The following is a 19555-nucleotide window of genomic DNA, read 5'->3' on the forward strand; positions in this document are numbered from 1 at the left end:
CAGGCGCGGCCCCGCCGCCCCGGGCGCGCGTCACTTCCCGGTTGGGCCGGCGGCCCGCGGCGGAGCGCGGCCCCGTCCCGCCCCCCCGACCCCCGGCAGGCGCGGCCCTGCCCAGGGAGGGCCGGCATGGAGAAGCTACGGAGGGTGCTGGCCGGGCAGGACGACGAGGAGCAGGGACTGACGGCGCAGGTACGGCCCGGCGAGACCCCGCTCTCCCCTCCCCTCCCGGGCGCGGGGCGTGCGGGGATCGAGCGGCGCGGGAGCCTCTCCGCGCCGGGCCCGGCCGGGGTCGGTGGCTCGGGCGCTGCGGCGCTGCCCGCGCTGCCTTGGCCCGTGGCCGGCCTGCGCACAGGCACTCCCCGCTTCCCCGGCCTGCCCGACCGCGTCGGAGCGCGGCACAGACGGGCGGGCGAGGGAGAGAGCAAAGTTTGCGGCGTGCGCCGAGGGACGAGGGCTGTGGGCAGCAGGCTCTGCCCGCAGGATGAGTTTTGGCGAATTTCTCTTGTGTGAAGCTTTTGGCTGTTTTGGTGGCTTGGGGTCCGTCGGTTTATGCAAGGTTCTCTTGTGCTTAAACAGGGAGTTTGGACCAGATAACATACTGTGCTCCCTTCCAACCTGAGTCTGCGATTCAGTGGAAATTCCTTCTCCATTCCCTTATGCCCTTTAATTTGCCGAAACAAAGTTTTCTTTGCACAAACATCGTTTTCTTTGCACAAACATTCTACTGAAGTTACTTTTTGCCCCGTACTCCTTAGTTATGGCTTAATTTTTCTATTTCCTTCCCAGTGTCGTGCTCATCGTCAGCAGTTCTTTTTCTTTTGTTTTTTCTGTCTTTGAAGACCATACATTCCTGAGAACTAATCTCTAGGTTGACGCAAAGCTGAGCATGCTTACAAAGAACCATTTATTCTTTTAGCTCCCTCTTAATTCATGTGACTGCAGGTCAAAGTGCCCCACATCAAGGAATACCTTGCTACCGCTTGTTACTTCCAGAGTGCTGGAGCATGGTGGAGGAGGCTGGAATGGAGCTGGGATCTGAGCTGTGGCTGGCAGATCTTGGGGAACCAGCACAACCTGAGCAGAGCTGGCATAATATTAGTTCTAGCAGCTTGCTGCTGGCATGCTTCACTTGGTTTTGCACTGAGTTGTCTTTGGTCTTCAAGGTTCATGAATTTGGCCTCTCTGCCACAGCAAAGCAGCTAAATTGTGTCCATTGGTTCTGGAAGCAGTGTAGAATCTGTGCCTTTCACACCAGAACTGCCTGTCAGCATTTGGGAGGGATGCTTCACCCTCTGCTCATCTCAGGATTATCAAAGAAATACTTACATTTCTGTTAATCTCAGTTCAGTTCCAAGAGAACTGATCATTCTGCCATCACCAGGCACATTTCACACAATATGATAGTGACATACAGTTTTCCTTTACTTGATGCTGTGATAGTTGTTTTAAGGTAACAATCAATAGGTAAATGCCTACATATTTAATGCTTTTATATTTGATTTTTATATTCTGGGGAGAGAACTGAGCTAAGAATGTGTTTAATTTGTTAAAGGTCAGTAATTAAGCTATATAAGATTTCACTGTTGCATGTAATGATACTGTTACAGCCAGAAGAGACTTTAAATAAGAAGAATCTGCCTATACTTAAAGCCTGTCCAGTACATAATAGAAGAAAACTTATAAATATATTTTTGGTGCAGTGCAAAGGAGCTTCATGCTGAGATGAACCATCAAGATCTTTAAAATAAATAAATACCGCTTTACTTAAAACAAGTCAAGTGTTTAGGTCAAGCAATTTCTCAGCTGGATTTTTCTCTCAGGGTAGCAGTGTGTTTATAGAACAGTGGAAATCAAGCCTCTTTTTCGAGAGGAAATCCATGCGTGACAGTCACTAAAGCTAGAGCTGAGTGGTGCAGACTATTTTAAAGTGTGTGTATTAGAGCAAAAAAGTATGTGCAGCCATGCAGAGAGGAACACTTGGTGAGAGGTGGGGCTGTGTGAGGTTATACATTGTGTGTGTAAATCTTCAGCTGTTTTCGCGATCTTTCTGGAGAAGAGTCATGTGTTTGGCTGAAAACAAAGGCCCTCTCTTTGGGTTATCTGACAGTTGTGTAATAGCCATCGTGTGGTCCATGTCCATGGACATCTCTGTATTCTTTCCCTTGATTTTTGTAGAACCATTATCATGAAGTCACAAGTCATTCCTGCTAAGTAGAAGACAAGTCTATAATGAAAGAAATGTGATGATTCAGTGAAGTCTTTCTGTACTTTCTAAGCTCTTCAGATAACCAGCTGTTGTTTCTTGCTGCAGTTAGATCCTTTATTCTAAATATATTCTAAAAAAAAGTAATTAATTACAAAAAAGATCAATAATAAATAATAATTGTAGCAGTGTTATGATGTTTTCATGGTACCATTATGCTGTTTAGTTTTATCAACACCAAAACTAATATAAAATCAGTCCATGTGACACATTGGATGTTGCATGGCAGCTGACAGCTGCTTAAAGCACTCAACAAGATTTCAACAAAGAGAAATAGACTGGCATTTCTTATATTTTTATAAGAAATTTTATATTTTCTTATATTTCATTTCTTATGTTACATTTCTTGTATTTTACTCTCAACTGCTGATAGAAATACATATAAGGAGGCCTGATAGGGAAAGACGAGAATATATCTCTACAAATATTTTTTTCACTATGGCTTGGAAACTCAATTTTTCAAATTTACTCAATGTTTCTTTGAATTTTTCCATTACTTTGCATATTTACCATCAAGAAAAGATGCAACTGTTAGCTTCTGGAATAGTAAAATAAAGTGGTTCTGTTTTTCTCTTTGCCCGCCTGGAAAACTGGTATAAGATCATTAGTATATGGGGAAACCTGGATGGATGTTCAGAGCCACAAGAAATATTTTTGATCAAAAGCAGCCTTGTGGGTTATCATTCACATTGCTCATTGTGTGTCCATTGCAAACTGTTCAGCAGTGATGCTCTTACCGACCCTTGCAACTTGTGTATCGGGCTATTGCAAGTTCCTATATCCATTCCTTATGGTTCAGAAAGTCTCCATTCCAGATTCCAGTTTCCACTTGGGGTTTCCTCTTGATTTTGGATGTCTTGGTCATTTCTTTCATATAACTATTAGCTTGAAATAGCCTGTGAATAAAACACTTTGCTTCTTGCCCAAGAGTTTGGCATGAAAGTTTAGCAATAAAAACCTAAGGATTTCCTTTTGTTGGTTTCAGTTTGGTTTTTCTTTTACTTCTTAGAAACAAGGTGATGAGCAGTATAGCAAGAAGGGTGTGCTTTACAGGAACTCCCTTGCCACCTCTGTTGTGTAGTTCTCCACACAAACTACAGATGTGGAACATGCCTGGCAATTTTTTCAGTCTCCTAAGTAAAAGCTTTTGCTAATGCAAATACCATAGACTGCAATGACAAGTCTTTTTATCTGAATTCTGGGATTATCTGTATCATTTGTGTCAGACACAAAAAGAATCTTTGGCACCTTTGCGTTGTTTCCTGCTTTTGTTGCAAGGGCAGCTTAGACTTCCTTTTTGTTAGGGTTCGTAGTCTCAGAACCTAATCTGTTCCCTCAGGGTGTCTCATGATCCCTAGTATGGGGATTACTGCCTGCAGCACGTGTGGCAGGATACGTGCAATGTCAGAACCTCAGCTTCTAGACTGAGCCTGGTGTTTTAGCACAAGATGGTGTCTGTGGTTTGTGCAGCTGAACTGTGTAACTCAACTTTCACAGCAAGGTGCTTCTCTGCAGCATCTTGGAAAGGCAATGAGTTCCATTGCTTCCGTGAAACCCAAAAAATATAAATTGTAGAATATCCTGACTTGGAAGGGACCCACAAGGACCATCGAGTCCAGTTCCTGGTCCCACACAGAACCATCCCCAAGAGTCACACCCTGTGCCCAAGAGCATTGTCCAAATGCTTCTTGAACTCTGTCAGGCTGGTGCTGTGACCATTTCCCTGGGAAGCCTGTTCCAGTGCCCAAATACCCTCTGAGTGAGGGACCTGTTCCTAATATCGAACCTAAATCTCCTTTCACAGCTTCAGCTGTTTCCTCATGTGGTGCCTGTGGTCACCACAGAGAAGAGATCAGTGTCTGCCCCTCTGCTTCCTCCCATGAGGAAGCTGTAGACTGCAATTAGGTCTCCCCTCAGTCTAAGAAAATGCATTACCAGATGCCCAGTTTCAGGATTTCAAACACTGTGTTAAATAGGTTCAGCTTGACAACATAAATGGTGACATCACTGGGAATGTTTGGAAGGATGAACCTTCACTTTTATACTATTTAATGTATTTAGTTTTATTATTACACAGAATGCTCCGGCAGCCCTCATGCCACAGCTTATCTTCCTGTAGCTCATGTGCATATATTGTCAGTCAGTTTTTAGGAGTTAAATCCATAAAATGTATCAAACTTTTGGGGGTTTGTGGTATTTTTTGCTCCAAACGTTTGTATGGTTCTCTTATTTCTTGTGCTTGGGGTTTTTTTTCACCTCTTAACTGTTAGGGATTTAAATGAAGATAAAGCTGGTTTCAAATTTATTTGAAGAATGAAATCTCCTGGTAGTCACTTCAGGAGCACTGTCAGATAATAAGATTAGAAGGGCAGTAAGTGGCAGCAATGAGCCTGATGCACCTGAATAAAGGATTTATCTTCATCCTTTCCCTGTTTTCTAGGCATTCTGAATTGTGTGTGTTGGGTTTACTGATATTATTGGCCTATCTACACTTCATTTCTGAGCACAGATGGAAAGGATTGTTCTTTTTTTGTGTGTGTGTGTGTGCTTGTGATTAGTTGCATGAATAGGTGTAACTAAAGGCATGATTGAAATGGGTATCTTCAGCTGTGTCCTACCAGCTATTCCTACTCTTTTTAAAAATGCAGGCATTCAGGACTCTGTCAAATTTGATTTTAAATACTAAACCATTGTTCAGTTACTGTTTTTGTCTGTTTCTTTAATGCACACATAAGGATAAAGTGTTGGACCTAACAAGGTAAGTTGCATCTTCTGACCTTGGGAAAGTTCTGTCATCACAGCACCTTTATGTGTGTGTTCATGTGGCAGGTTTTTATTAAACTAGATACAGATTCTTCATTTGTACAGATGTGAAATTGTTCTAAGCAGTAACCAAATTTCCTTGGCTAGCTTACCACTGCCTGAAAGAGAAATTTCTCAAGAGATAAGGAGAAATGTCATACTCATTGGCTGGGGAAGGTCTGTATGTAAATTTGGTTAATAAGACTTGATTAAAATACCTGTTGACTAGATAACAAGAGAGCAAGTTTGCCTGTGACATCTGAAGCAACAGGAAAGTTGTTTTTTTAAAGTAATTTCATGTAAGCTGAAGCAACACTTCACTTAATAGGCCAGATTAGAACAGAAAGTACATGTAATTGTAGTGACCTGGAGTAAGATGAAATGCATTGTTCTTTCAGCATGGGTGGAGATAAGGTGAGCATATCTAACAGATCACTTCTGCTGGAAGGGGCCCTTCTGCCAGAGACATGGCTCTACCTCCTTCCTTACATCAGCCCTGCTGCTTTTTTGACAGCTTGCAGAGCTGGCTTGGCTCATTAGTCCAGTCATCAGAATAGAAGCAACACTAATTGTGTTCTCATGTCAGGAGTTGTATCAGGTAGCTCAGCTCATTAGGTTCTGGAGTCACTGGAGAAGGAGGAAGTGAAATATTCCCTTTCAGCAGGTTAGCTTAGTCTGATGAGACAAACTTGTTAATCTGCCTACACCTTCAGGAAGGTAATTGGAACAGTAATTGGAGTTGTAATGCTTGCAGTGGATATTGGCATTAATATGTCCAAAGGATCCTCTGTGGTAACAGGAAAAGGTGGTATTGTCTGTAGGAACCTACAGTGTTGCACAAATGGATTCATTCCTCTGCAAATTGCTGGAAGGTCCATTTTTTCTTTTGATTTGGTACAATTGTGACTATTTTCAATTGTGTGGTGATAAAAAAACTGTTTGAAAGTGAAGCAGTGTTGCTTGCATGCCAGAATATACCTTTATGGGTTTTATCTTTTTTGTTTGTTAGTAAATATGTTTCTGTGTATTCCAGATTCATAATATGATTTTGTAATATGAAAGAATTAATACACAAGCAACTGTTTAAACAAGATAAAATAATTATTTCTGGCTAAAAATGATTTTGTTTGAAATTAAGAACTTCAATGATAAAAGAAAAAATGTCCTTTAGATTGTTCTAAACTGGGTTTGTAATATCCTCTTTTTCCTCTCTTCTTATTAAAGGTCCTTGATGCCTCAACACTCAGCTTTGGTACTCGAGTCAGATGGTTTGCCATATGCTTTATTGCTGGCATTTTGTGTTCTTTTCTTGTAAGTAAAGCTATTTTTTTCCTTGCTCTTTATTACTGTTCTACAGTTGAACCTTGTTCATATTCCTACTTCATGTGTGATTCCGTGTTTGCTTAATCCTGCATTCTAAATTTTGTAGGCATTTATTTAACTGGATATTAAATGTATAATTTTCTGTTGATCTCTAAATTATGATTTGGACAATTTTTCTTCCAGTCGCAGAAGAGAGCATTTTTACTACAGCATAATACATTTTCTTACTAAAAGGTTTGAACGCTGATGAGCTATGCTCTATTTTTGTAACTGATGTATTAGGAAAGAGGTGTGTACCCATCTTGTTTTTATTCTCTGCAATAAAAGGAAAAAAGGGAGGGAAGCTTGAAAGGTTTTAGAAAGCTGAAGAAACCACAAGTGTAGGATGTCACACTCAACAAATCAGTAGGTGACGACTGTGGTTTTGTGTTGACACTTGAAAAACCTGCTGACTCCTGGTGGTTTTACAGTCAGCAAATCATTCCTCAACTTTAGGGGCTGGCAGGAGTCTGCAGCCTGCAGTTATAAGTTGAGATCTATTAATTGCTTGGCTCTGTCAAAATGTTCCACTGAAATTGCAAATGAGTAGAATGCAGTTGCTTTTTCATTCGGTTGGATTTTTTCAGAACACAGTGTGCAGGTCACTGTTTTGCTTCTAATGGAGGCTCTGTTTGGGCTCTGACAGGCTCAGAAAGTTGGGTCTGCATAGCCTGGGAAGAGAAACTTCCATGGAGACCTCACAGCAGCCTGCCAGTATCTGAAGGGGGCCTGAGAGGAGTCAGGGAGGGGCTTCATTAGGAGCTGTAGTGATAGGACAAGGAGTATACATATTGACAACAGGGGTATTTAGGTTAGATATAAGGAAGGAATTCTTTCTTGTGAAGCACTAGAACAGGTTGCCCAGAGAAGCTGTGGATGCCCCATCCCTGGCACTGTTCCAAGCCAGTCTGGATGGGACTTTGAGCAGCCTGATCTAGTGGGAAGTGGCCTTGCCCATGGCAGTGGCAGTTGTATCTAGGTGATCTTTAAGGTCCCTTTTCTATGATTCCTTTTCTTCCTAATCATAGAGAACTGTGATCAGCAGGCAGCTTTGGATTTTTTTAAGTTTAGTGGAAAGAAGAGATATGTGGAAGTAAGAGTTCTAAAATGTTTCTATTCAGCCTCAGTGTGTATTTAGGCAAGTCCAAATGGCTGATTGGAGGAGAAAGGAGATGGTGAATATTAATGCAGCTTTATGACATTTTATTTTGTGTGCAGAGGTGTAGGATGTGCAGTGGGGCATTGTAACAAAAGTTAAAGTGTTGTGAAATAAGGATATAAACATTACAAATAAATGTGTTCAGTAATATAAACAAACATTGCCTAGTTGTAAAAATATCTAGAACTCCAGTGAACAAACACATTGTTTGCCAGCAGGTGGCAATGGAAGTGTGCTGGGTGGTGTGACTGCTGCAACCATGAGAGCAGTGTGCTCTGCTAGTGTATGTCAGAATGATGTTCTGCATAGTATGAAGTTGTATTTATAGACTATAAGAATTAACTAATTGCAAACCTACCAATAACCTGTCTTTTATAGGGAACTGCATTGCTATGGCTCCCAAAGGGGATCAAACTTTTTGCAGTGTTCTACACCCTGGGAAATATTGCTGCGCTTGCCAGGTATGATTCCTTAGTTATTGGTTAGAAAAGTACCCTCCTTTTCAGCTCCATTTCTATTTGCTTTTCCACTGGAGTGCTGTCTATGTTGTGTGTAGACAACATTGTTTTATATTGAATGCTAATAACAAAAACTTGGGTCTTTTACAGTTTTGCTGTTTATCAGTTTTTTATATATCTGATACTTACACATCTGTTTGTGGACACATCACAACTGCTGTGTGAAGTATGAATAACAAATTGCTAGCCAAATGTTTTTTACATTTTTTACAGCTAAGTCCTTCTGCCTGAAGTACCTCAGCTTCAGGAGGAAACCGGTAGAGTGCTCTCTGTGTGGATACTTTGTTAGGAGCTTTTTGCTTTTAACAGAGAGATCATCCTCTTTCCAAGAAAACTTTCAAAAAGGAAACATTTGGGAAATCCTTGTTTTGACTGTAAGGCTGAAGGCAGAGTCTAAACTTTGCTCATAGTGTATTTTTAAACTCTCTGATTCTTTGAAGTGTTCCACATAACAGTCCTAAAAGATCTGCAGAAGGGGACCTCTTAAGACGTGAAAACTTTCCTTTCAGTTTGAAAGACACATAAGAAACAACTTAATGTCCAAATGATATTTTCAGTTTCTGTTTGTCCTCCTTCTCTTACTATCTTAGTGTAGTTGACCCATGGAGTTGGGTCTTGACTTTCATAGAGTCTGACTTTGGTCAAGAAACTTAACTTTTGAGTCAAAGCATTGTTAGAACTCAGGTAATGTGACATAAACATTAAAGAAACGTGAAGGTATTATCAATAAATTTGTTAGGAGAAAATAATGTCTATACTGACATTGAGTCTCAATTGTAGAACTATTTCATCTCATACTAAAACAAGACAAAAAGTTAATACTGGAGACAGGCAAAGCTAAATGTTTGTTTTTCTCTCCCCTATCTTGCTATTTATTCTTTGTTGTCAGTTTGGGATGAGGTTTTTTGGTTGTGTTTGTTTTTACCTGGTAGTTTGAGTGTGTTTTCATTTCTTCAAATTAAATGAGCCTTTCAGAAACTTAGTACTAATCAAGTTTAATTGAGTTAAGAGGAAAGTTTTACAGACTATTTCATTAAAGTATTTCTTTCAGGAGAATGCTGAAAAACTTTATTTTGCATTCCAGCTAAAATTAGAGGAAAAAAGAGGCCCATTTTTCCTTCAGTAATCCTTTGGGATATAAAAAACACCAGGCAACTGTGTTCTAAGAAGAGTAGGAAATGACAATGAAGTTGCAAATTGACAAGCAGATTTAAACTTTTCTAGGCTTGTTTGCAAGTCTGTATTTAAACTGAATTGCAGTTACCACTCTTACTAGCCTGTTTAGTCCCCTCTAGCTTGTTTTTACTATAGTTTTCTAACCATGAACATGAAAACAACGATACTTACTTGATTATACTCAGGGATGATGAGTGTATCCTACAGAATGGTGTATCTAAAAGAATTATTCTGTTTAACTGGAGGATGTCTAGAATTTTTTTCCAGCCTTTCTTTCTGCTCTATATAGAATCTTTTCTCATCTCGGTATCAGCTCTTGTGATGTTGGTCTTCTCAATATGAATCAAATTACAAACAATGCATTTTGCTTTCTATATTTTTTTCTGTCTATTTTATGTGGCCAAAACTTAACTCATTTTTACCACTGTATTTTCCTTGTCCTTATCCTTCCACTAGCTAACTAATATTTTCTTCTAGTTCTTCATGTCCCCTTTTTTTGTCTTAATTTAATTTTATGATTCAACAGACAAGATGAAAGAATACTGAGAAAAAATTATTGAATTGGGAAAACTTCTTTCCATTTAATATGGACATTTGAGATCTGCCAACATAAGATAAAAAAAAAGTGAAGGAGATACACGTGCAAAGTTGCTGGTAGGAGAACATTTGGATGTGGAAGGTTGAGTTCTGTTTACTGCCTGGAATGTGGATGCCCATATTGCTTTTGTGATTGGTTTCAGGAGTAAGCTCTATCAAACTCTTCCCTGCTTCATTTTGTATAAAAGTGAATGACTAGAAAAGGAGTTAGACTAGGTTTTCTGTTCTGTAGTAAAGCATTCAGACCACAAGATTACAGGCATTTTAACTCCCCCGTTAAATTGTTGTGTTTTCTACAAATGACAAGAAGAAACTCATCTCAAATATTCAAAGCCAGGGAATTACTCCTGAGGTTGTGAGCTCTTAGTTCAGATGGCATTTCTTTGCATAAAAAGATACAGCATGTAGTGTTGCTGATGGTTTTCATTCTCCCTTCAAGTTAACTACAGAGTATAAAAAAGCAGGAGGATTAAGACCAACTACTGAACTTTTTTCCTGCCTTTTTGCTGGCTGAGTTTGGCTAAAAGAGGTGGAGCTTCCCTGTAATCTTGACTGTAGCTACTTGCATTCTGCCTGGGTAAAAAAAAATATTGTTAAACAAAAATTTTCTACAGCAGGTTGGTCTTTGTAATCTTGACATTATTTTGGAAAGTCAGTGGTTACAACAGCTTCAACAAAAAATTCACTGGACTTCAACTTGATAACTCTGCTATACTTATAATGTTTTGTTTTGGTAATGTAAAAAGCTCTAACCACTATATTTGTTCCCATTAACTTTCCTGAAATCTTGGATATGATCTCATTTACTTCTGCAGATGAGTTTTCTAATCTTTATTTTTCCTATCTATTATGGTGCTTGCCATCTTAAAATAACAACCAAAACATCTTTGACCACCCACCCATCTCTAAATTCATGTAGAGCTACTTATAGTCATTGTTCAATCTCCCCCCATTTTGTATCTCTTAACATGATTTAAATTTAACTATAAGTGCACTGCTTTCTTAATTGTCTTTATTTATAAATGGCATTCAGCACCATCAAACAGCTTAATAGTGGAAATGTGTTTTTTCTTATGAAAACTGATTTGCTTCTATGCTCTCCTGTTTTTCCTTAAGTATATCCTTGTCACAATCTGTCCTCTCTTATCTCAACCAATGTAAGTGTTCTTGTATTTGCCTCTTCCTTTTTTTCTGCTGTGGCAATATTTTGGAAAGAATTTCGTGACCAAGGGTGACTCATAAACTGTTTCCAGGGCTAAATTCATGGAGGATTTCACCTTCTGTTCTAGTGAGTCTCTGTTGCTAAGCACTGTAATATCTTTTTTTAAAGACTTTGTAGTCATATATCTGTTGGAAAACTGGTTAATTACCTCCTGTCTTTCAGAAAGAGATATTTGAAAGTGATTTACAAATTGTTTTGTTTTTTTTCTCCTATTAGTACATGTTTCCTGATGGGGCCAGTGAAGCAACTGAAAGCAATGTTTGATCCAAAACGATTAATAGCTACAATTGTGATGTTGGTAAATATACTATCTTTATTTCCATATATTGGAAAGTTTTCCTTTAGCCTCAAAGCTATATTTGATGCTTTTCTAAAGGAAGGTTATTTCTCAGTCTGCCTCTTCCTTCTGCAGAGGAATGACAGTCAAGCTGTTTAGCTCTGTATGTCACAAAGATCATCTAGCTCCTTTCTATGAACATGTGTGTTTTTGTTGTTCATGATTTTGTTAATTAATCCTTTGGAATAAAATGTTCCTTATGAAAGATTTCTTAGTAAATGCTAATAGCAAGTTAACTTTTTTTAATTTATTTTGTAAAATATTTTCTTCAAGAACAAGGGCAGAGACTTTTTTAGCTACTGAAAAGTCAGTGGCCACCAAGTGTAGCTTGAAAGTTGTTTTTTGGCTGCAGCTTGGTCTGTAAAGGTCAGTGGTTCAGCACTTTCAAAGCAATGGAGAAAATTAATTTACTTCCCCAAAGTCTGGGAGGCCACATGTTCAGCTTTGAGATTCTCCATTGTGACATCCCTGGCTCCTTTACTTCCATGATCATCATTTCTTCTTCCAGGAAGAAGGAAAAAAGTCTTCTCCCCAGTATCAGAATTCCTATCCCAAAGCTCTGCATTAGGTAGTTAAAACAACTTTCTCCCCTTGCTTCTTCTCAGTTTAATACTTTTTTCTCTTTTCTTACTGATTTGTTTCAACTTTTATTTTTGAAATGTAGTTGACTTTCTTATTCCCCCTATCATATAACTTGTTTTTCTCATTTAGTGGGTAAGAAAGTATTCATAAATTCTTTCTGGGTGGCTATCATATGGAGATTGCATGTTCTTCCTTTCTCACACCCGCATGAAAAAATAGTTACAATCTCATTTGAGAAGCTTACATTTGCCCCTGTCTTTTGGGGAAGTCACTTGATCATTGCTTGGACTCCAAACTTTGTTCAAGAAGTTTGTTCTGTTTTGTTTGAATGTTTTTGTTTTGTTCTGTCATTATTTTCAATTCATACCAAGTTACAAGTCCTAGGAAGGTTACTTTTTATAGGCGTGAATTAAAAATGTCCAAGAATATCTCCAGTTCTCCTAGAGTCTCTATTTGCTTAGCATAAATCCTCCAACACTTTACAGCTGTTGGCTTTTTCCAGTGAAACTGAGAGCCTAAGCCAGACTCTTAATACAGTAGGCACAAAAATGATTTTGCCCTGATGATCCTGTCATGCACTGTGCTCAGACATGGTGACAAAGAAAATAACTCGCTTTGAAGGCTGTAAAAACAAAACACATCAGGGAAATGGAAAGAGAACAGAGAGCAGAGCAGACACCACAGACCTACCTGTGCAGAGAGGCTACCAGCAAAGTTGGGAAAATGAGAATGAAAGGTTTCATCTAATAGTGAACATGAACAGTGGATGAGAGCTAAGACTTTAGTATGGGAATTTCAATAAAACAGAGAAGGTAAATTTAAAGTTTTGAAAACTTTGGATGAATTGACTATTTTCATCCCCATCCTTACACAAAACTAGAACTGTAGGCAGTTTAGGAGTCAGAAAAGTGTTTGGAAAATTTCGAGAGTGTGTTACTTTTCTTCCTTTCAATAAAATACCAACAAATCTTTTTCAAGTGAAAATTAGTTTGTAGTTTTGTTCTGGTTTGTACTATGTGTAATGAAAAATGGAGGAATCCAGATAAGATCTAGTGGAAAAGTTTTAAGTGATAGTTGAGCTTGCACAAAGGGTGCGATTATTTGGTGTAGTAAACCATATCATTGTAATGTTCCATCCAAAGTGTTTAAGTACCTCGAACAAAGCTTCATGTAAGCATTTTCACTGTACCTGAGGCAGCTGCTCCCTAGTGGACACTTCGTTAGTGTCAGAAGATGAAAAAGCACTGGCAGATGAGGCACAGCCTGTATTTGCCAGATCCTGTAATAGAGAATGGATGTTTTTAATAAAGGGTTGTTCGTACCAATGCACACATCTTTCTTGTCAGAGACAGGTGTTATGAATACCAGTTTAAAATGATAGTATGTACTGGAATAAGAGAGTAGCAGTCACCAGATCTCTTGATTCCTTTCAATAAAGCTTTATCATCTAAGCCCACATCTTAATAGAACCAACACATAAGAGTGCACATACCAGCTTAAATTCCGGCTGCCTTGTCTTCCTTTCAAGACTTGCCCCAGCTCTTCTGGCCATGTACACCTCATACTGTGCTTTGAAAAACACCATGGAGTTCATCATATAGTCACTGTGTGACAGCCTTTGGTGCTGCTTGTTTCATAAGTCAATTTTCAAGTGCTGATTGCCCATGGAAAACATGGAAATGGTTACTGTACTTGCTTTGTTGTGTATTTGACGATTCATTCTTTTTTTTTCTTTGTCTCTCCTTCTCACCCCAGCTTTGCCTAATATTGACTCTGTGTGCTGTATTCTGGGTAAGTGAGAATACTTCTTTTTTCTAAAAAGCAATCTTGGTTAATCTATTAATTGTATTGCAGCTTTAAGAGACAGTTCAGTGGTGGAGGAAAGGTGAACTCGTGTGTGATGTTTTTGTTGTCGGCTGCAGTTGAGCTTAGGTGGAGTGATGAGCCTGCTGGCTGTAAAGCAAATGCATCCTTCCACCTGCTGCATGTGATGTAGATAAGAATGCAAAATCTAGAGCGTCAGGTTCAGTCCTCTAGAATAAAACCAAGTTCAAATACTGTTTTGTTTCAGTGATGCATACTTACATCAGAAAATATCAGAGCGTATAGCCATCTTTAGAAGCCATGGACACAGAATACTAAGCTGGTTAAGACTACAGGAAAAAACCAGAAGTATCTTCAAGCATTCTGATTGAAAACTAACTGTAGCTGCATTCATAGAAGTCAGTATGTCACTGGAATGAACTTCCATATTTACAGAGTACAGTGACATGAGTGAGTGCTAATACTGATGTTGTTAGGTGTTTCCAAAGCTAGAAAAGGTTACATAGCATGATGTGAATGGAGTGATGGATAAAATGAATGGAGAGTTGTTAGGAAAGAAACAGCAAATTGAGACAAAGAAATTTAGGCATTGTCAATTAGCTCAATTCTTGATTGAACAGTCTGTGTCAATTTTTTGCAGTATAGAGGGGTGTGGTGCAAAATGAACTAACTTGCAATATTTGCTTTATTTTTGCTTAGTGGAACAAAAAAGGTTTGGCAATGTTATTCTGCATATTGCAGTTCTTGGCAATGACCTGGTAAGATTCTTAAAATTCCTCTTAATTTCTTCTCCCTGCCTCTACGCCCACATGATTATAAACCTATATATATGATTCACTTATAAGTGTGCCTAAATGCTAGCCTCAATCTGTTTTTCTCAGCTAGGTTGTGTAACTCCAGCAAAATCTATATTCAATCATCTTGCAAAAATGGTAATTTGAAGTATATTCTGCAACGTGTGAACTTATCTGAAGCCTTATGAAAGGAATATATATGCAAAAAAAAAATTGTCGTGCTTCTTCTGTGTTGTAAAAGTAACAGTATAATCTCCTGTCTTTTGAATTCTAACTAAATTTTCATTTTTGAAGTGAAAGAAACTGAAAAACACTTTCATAGTGTGTGTCCTGCCCCGGGAATATGCTGGGTTAAGGGTGGGTGGATGTGAGAGGGTGAATTCAGTGCAGCAGGTGCTGTGATGGCCATGAGTGCTCTCAGGGGCTGGGTTTGGCAGCGTGTGAGGGCAGTCAGGTGAATGCTTGCAAGCCTGGCAGGAGTTCTGGAAGTTCCTGATGTTTGTACAGAGATACACGCTTTGTGTCCTTGGCCCAGGTGAGTTACTTGGTGCTCACTCTCAGGCAACCCAAGGTGACCACAGCTCTTGTTTGAAGTTGAATAGACAGAGTCTGCCCTGAACGTGGCTGTGAGGACAAGGAAGCATTTGTTCAGGACAAGGCCTGTTGGGCACAGGGCTAGATGGAGGGGAGAGCACTAGCTCAGCCTGTGCTCCGCGTGCTTGCAGCACACAGTTCATGTTTGTTACCTGTCCTGGGGCTGGATCAGCTGGGCATGAGAACAGAACACTGCCCGGGGAGGCTTGTGAGAAGCAAGTTGCAGAGAATAATAGGATTGTCAGCTGAGTGCCACAGTTGTGGAATATTATTCATCCTACAGCATCTGTACAGTATCTGTATTTAGTTACATAAATAATATGATTAGATGTGTATTTGCATAGTAATTTAGATTGGCTTTTAAACTGGAAAAAGTTGTCTCTATCATCTTGAATACCATTTTCCCAGAAATCTCTATTCCTTTTGGATTTGGCAATAGTAAGTCTTTTTTTTTAAGTTCATGTGCAATAGAAGTTATGAACTACATTAAAAAAAAAAGAAAAAGACCCTACCAAAAAAAGAAAAAGTAAACCACCAAATCCATGTCACTATCTTTAGTTCTTATCCAAACATGTCATCTTTTCTCAGGTAAGCATTAAATTTAATAGGTAATCTTGTTTAAAATTTTGTTACAACAGGTTGCTTTTATTAATGCTGGGCTCAGGTGAAATAATTTGGTTCTAAGAGAGACATGAACAGTCTGCAAATATACTTTTTTCTTCTTTTTTTCAGGTATAGTCTGTCTTATATTCCTTTTGCAAGGTGAGTCTACATAATAACTTCCATCTTAGCAAAAGTCAGTTACCTTTACACTGGGGTGGGGCAAAAAGTACTTTACATGTGTGGAAAAATATAACATCCTCCCTTTTAATTTTTAGAAAATGGCATAGCTGAACTTAAAAGTCATGCTTAATATAAGCTCTAAATACATAATAATTATCTTTAATAAATTTCTCTCCAGTTTCTAGCACTGAAAATTAATCAAGGTTTTGTTTAAACAATGTCTCCAATGATTTAACAATACAGTGATGCAATAGTGATTTAGATAGTGCTAAAATTAAAGGTAACTTATGGATCTGGAGGTCCTCGTTAAAAGCAAAGAAGCAACATAGTAGCAGCTTCTCTTTCTATTTCTGAATTCCTCCATCACTTTTAGGAGGGGCAAAGGCAACGCTTTATCTTTATTTTCATTCTGGCAAGCTCCTCTCTTTTCTTTCATTCTTGTGTGTACAAAAAGGGAATGAAAGCAGACAAAACACATAGTGAAAACACATGTAAGCAATCAAATGTAGGAGTCTGGTTTTGCTATGATTCATGTAAAATACAGTTTGGTCTTCTTGACAGTGGGTTTTTTTTAAAAAACATAAGCACTTCCATATCATTTAATGAGGTTCGCTGTAGTAGAGGTGTGGGGAAAAAGAATACAAAATATTGTCTATCCCCTTCATCTCACAGTTTCCTGTAGCATTGCCAAAAAATCTGTACTGTTTTTTAAAGTTTCAGATTTCATCTAGGAAGGATTTTTTTTTAAGATAGTTGTTGATAATTACAGTGAGTAAAATAATTGAACTCAGGCATCAAACTGTCATTTTACTCTTTCTGACAACTCAGGCTAACTCAGTCTAAAGTAGTATTTTGAATTTTGAACGTTCATAGTTCAATGGCCATGAGAGAGTCTCAGTAGGTTGATTCTTTTTTTTTTTTTTTAATGGCTTTCTCTGTAGAGAAAGCAAGTTGAGCTTCTGGTCTCTCTGACTGTTTCTTCCCTATCAACAGTACTTCTAAATTCTGGGCAGAAAAACATTAGATTATATGCATTAGTTAATTTCTTTGTGCTTATTTATCTATTAGATTTTATGAGCCAAATAACTGAATTTTATACAAACTGCTTTTAGTAATACTGTTGATTTCTCTAGGGATTACTGAGTTATTTGCTTATGTGGAGTGGTATCATAAATATGTTCCTAAATTTATTTCCTTGCCTTGTTGTATAGACTGTCTTTCTTATGGGAACAATGATCTAAACCATGCTAAGTGCCAGAGAACAGTATTATGTCATTTGTTTAAAGTATGCATTTCTCTTGATTTCATGAAATTATCATTCCTTGGTTTAATTCTATTAATGGTTTGCTCTTCAGAACATTTTACTTGTTCATGGCTTTGTTAGGGTGGGGGTTGTTGGTTTCTATTTTTTCCTAAATTAATGGTATGTCTCCTGTTGACCTGGCAACAAAAAGACCCAAATCAAAACAACAAATGCAACAAAACCAAACCCCATACAGCTAAGTGACTTGAAGGAGTGATGATAGTATATTTCTTTTTTTTTTTTTTTTTGAAAACTGACTAACAACAGAATACAAATTCCACTCCTTAGTAAATTGTTAGTTTTCTGGGAAAAGGAAAAATAAAGGACACTAAAGTGAGTGATCTGAGTGTAACAGTCAGAAACAGTTTATTGTTGATTGAAAAAATGGAACCCTCCAGATCTTCCAAACTTAAGGCTGAAGCTCTCTCCATCCAGTGGACTCTTCAAACCCTTCAGCCTGTGCTTTATTTCCTGCGCTGTGGTGGTCCAGCTCCAGTGTGCCTTGGAGCCCTGGCAGCTGTGCCTTGCTGTGCTCCTCAGTGAGCCCTTGCTGGGCAGCCTTGGCCAAATCAGGCTGTGCCCTTTGCTCCGCCTCCCAGTGCAGAGCACTTGGAACGCTGTGTCTGCATTCAGCATGGCCTGCAGTGCAAACGGCACGGAAAACCCTTGGGACCAGCCCAGCCTGAGCTTGGCCTTTAGCTGGCTTGGCGGAGTCACTCACACCCAGATCCTGTGTTTGATCACCTGTTGATAGCTGTCTTTAGTTTCTGCCAAACTTGTAACTGTAAAGAGGTAATGGTTTAGATGTATGTAAACAAAATAACAAATGTCTTAACTGACTTTTTTTTTTCTTTTTTAAAGGGATGCTGTGATTAAATGCTTCTCATCCTGTCTAGGGTAAATTAAAACCAGGAACCACTGTCCGCTTTAAAAGGCAACATCTTTCCTCTGTAAATTTTGTTCAAAAACCTCTACTTTTCCATTTCTGAAATACCCAGCAGCAATTTAGTATTTTCCTTGCCTTTTGCACTTGGGAGATCAAATAATTTTTACTAGAAACAGTTCTTAAAACAAATGTGGAGATTTATTTGTGTTTACCCTGGAACTTCCAGGCTTTTTTTTAACAAGTACATTTAAATACTTCATGCAGAGTAGTCTTATCACTACTTTGTGTCTGGTAACAGTTTATTCCCCAGTGGAGGCAAGTCACTAAGGTCTGGGTAGTATGCATAAAGCTTTCATTTACAGTTCTGTCTAAAACTTGCAATGTGCCGTTTATGTTTGTATATTATCCATTGTATGCTTTTCCAAAGACAGTTTTATAAACATTGTAAAGATTTGGAAGGTTGTAATTAACTGCTCCTTTGAAATGCCTATACATGTGCCTTATGGAAAAACACTTAATGAAAATGTGAAAGGTGTGTTTAAAACCTGTTGGATTTTATTAAAAAAGTTATATTTTAAGTGGGTTTTTTTAACTTTCATACCTAAATACTTTTTACTAAAAGAACTTATGGCTAATGTATAAATGAGACCTGTGAAATAAATTCATTTTAAAAGTGTCTAATAAATTTCTTTTATTTAGAAATCAGTTATAGAGGGCTGAAATTTTCAGCATTACACTTGAATAAATATGAAAGCATAAATGTGTGTATATGACTGTATCCAAATTTGTTTAATAGATTTGCAGAAGTGACCTTAAAGGTTCTTTTAAGTATGTAGACGAACTGTTCATTCTGACTTAATCTGGTAATAGATGGAAGTACTCTAACACTGTGCCTGGCTCCAGTAAGAGGTTCTCATTTCTAATTTTTTCAGCTAAGAGCTATTCAGTTATGCTGGAGCAAAGTTAAATCTGTCATGTTTGATGGTTGATACTACATTGCAGGGGGTTCTTTTTCACACAGGGTGGATGTGTTTACTTATGTGTGTTCAAAACTGAGTTGATTGGGGTTTTTTTTCTCTTGTTAATGTACAAATCTAGAAGAAGGAGTGGCTTTGAAAAGATGTGATCTGCAGTGTCAGGAAGGGGAAAACCTCAGTGTTTTTAGTATTCAAAGTTCAGGCTAAAGAGACAATTTGAGGTACAGTATGTTCCTGTTAAATCTCAGTGTATGTTGCAAAACATAGCAACAACTTTTGGGGAAGCTGTGTACAGGGTGATTGCATTATTTTGCAGCTGGAATTCCAACTAAGCCACATCTTTTAACTGATCAGTAACAATAAATTGCCAGGGAGA

The 19555-nt window shown here is 38.4% G+C and overlaps 1 protein-coding gene across 1 annotated transcript; it reads left to right on the forward strand.

Annotated features, from left to right (window-relative positions):
- The first annotated feature begins 31 nt into the window (after positions 1 to 31).
- On the forward strand, positions 32 to 18878 carry SFT2D1 (SFT2 domain containing 1). Its single transcript, XM_063390611.1, has 8 exons — positions 32 to 189; positions 6290 to 6376; positions 7965 to 8047; positions 11316 to 11397; positions 13774 to 13809; positions 14542 to 14600; positions 15963 to 15992; positions 18178 to 18878. The coding sequence occupies exons 1-8, from the start codon at positions 127 to 129 to the stop codon at positions 18215 to 18217; spliced, it is 480 nt and encodes a 159-aa protein (XP_063246681.1). The 5' UTR covers positions 32 to 126; the 3' UTR covers positions 18218 to 18878.
- Positions 18879 to 19555: the final 677 nt, after the last annotated feature.

Source organism: Prinia subflava, chromosome 2, assembly GCF_021018805.1.
Source record: "Prinia subflava isolate CZ2003 ecotype Zambia chromosome 2, Cam_Psub_1.2, whole genome shotgun sequence".
NCBI classification, from domain to species: Eukaryota; Metazoa; Chordata; class Aves; order Passeriformes; family Cisticolidae; genus Prinia; species Prinia subflava.

Coding starts and splice junctions, on each gene's coding strand:
- SFT2D1 (XM_063390611.1), top strand. CDS start 127: ATGGAGAAGCTACGGAGGGTGCTGGCCGGGCAGGACGACGAGGAGCAG. Junction 13,810..14,541: donor CTCTGTGTGCTGTATTCTGG/GTAAGTGAGAAT, acceptor ATTTTTGCTTAG/TGGAACAAAAAAGGTTTGGC. Junction 14,601..15,962: donor CAGTTCTTGGCAATGACCTG/GTAAGATTCTTA, acceptor TCTTTTTTTCAG/GTATAGTCTGTCTTATATTC.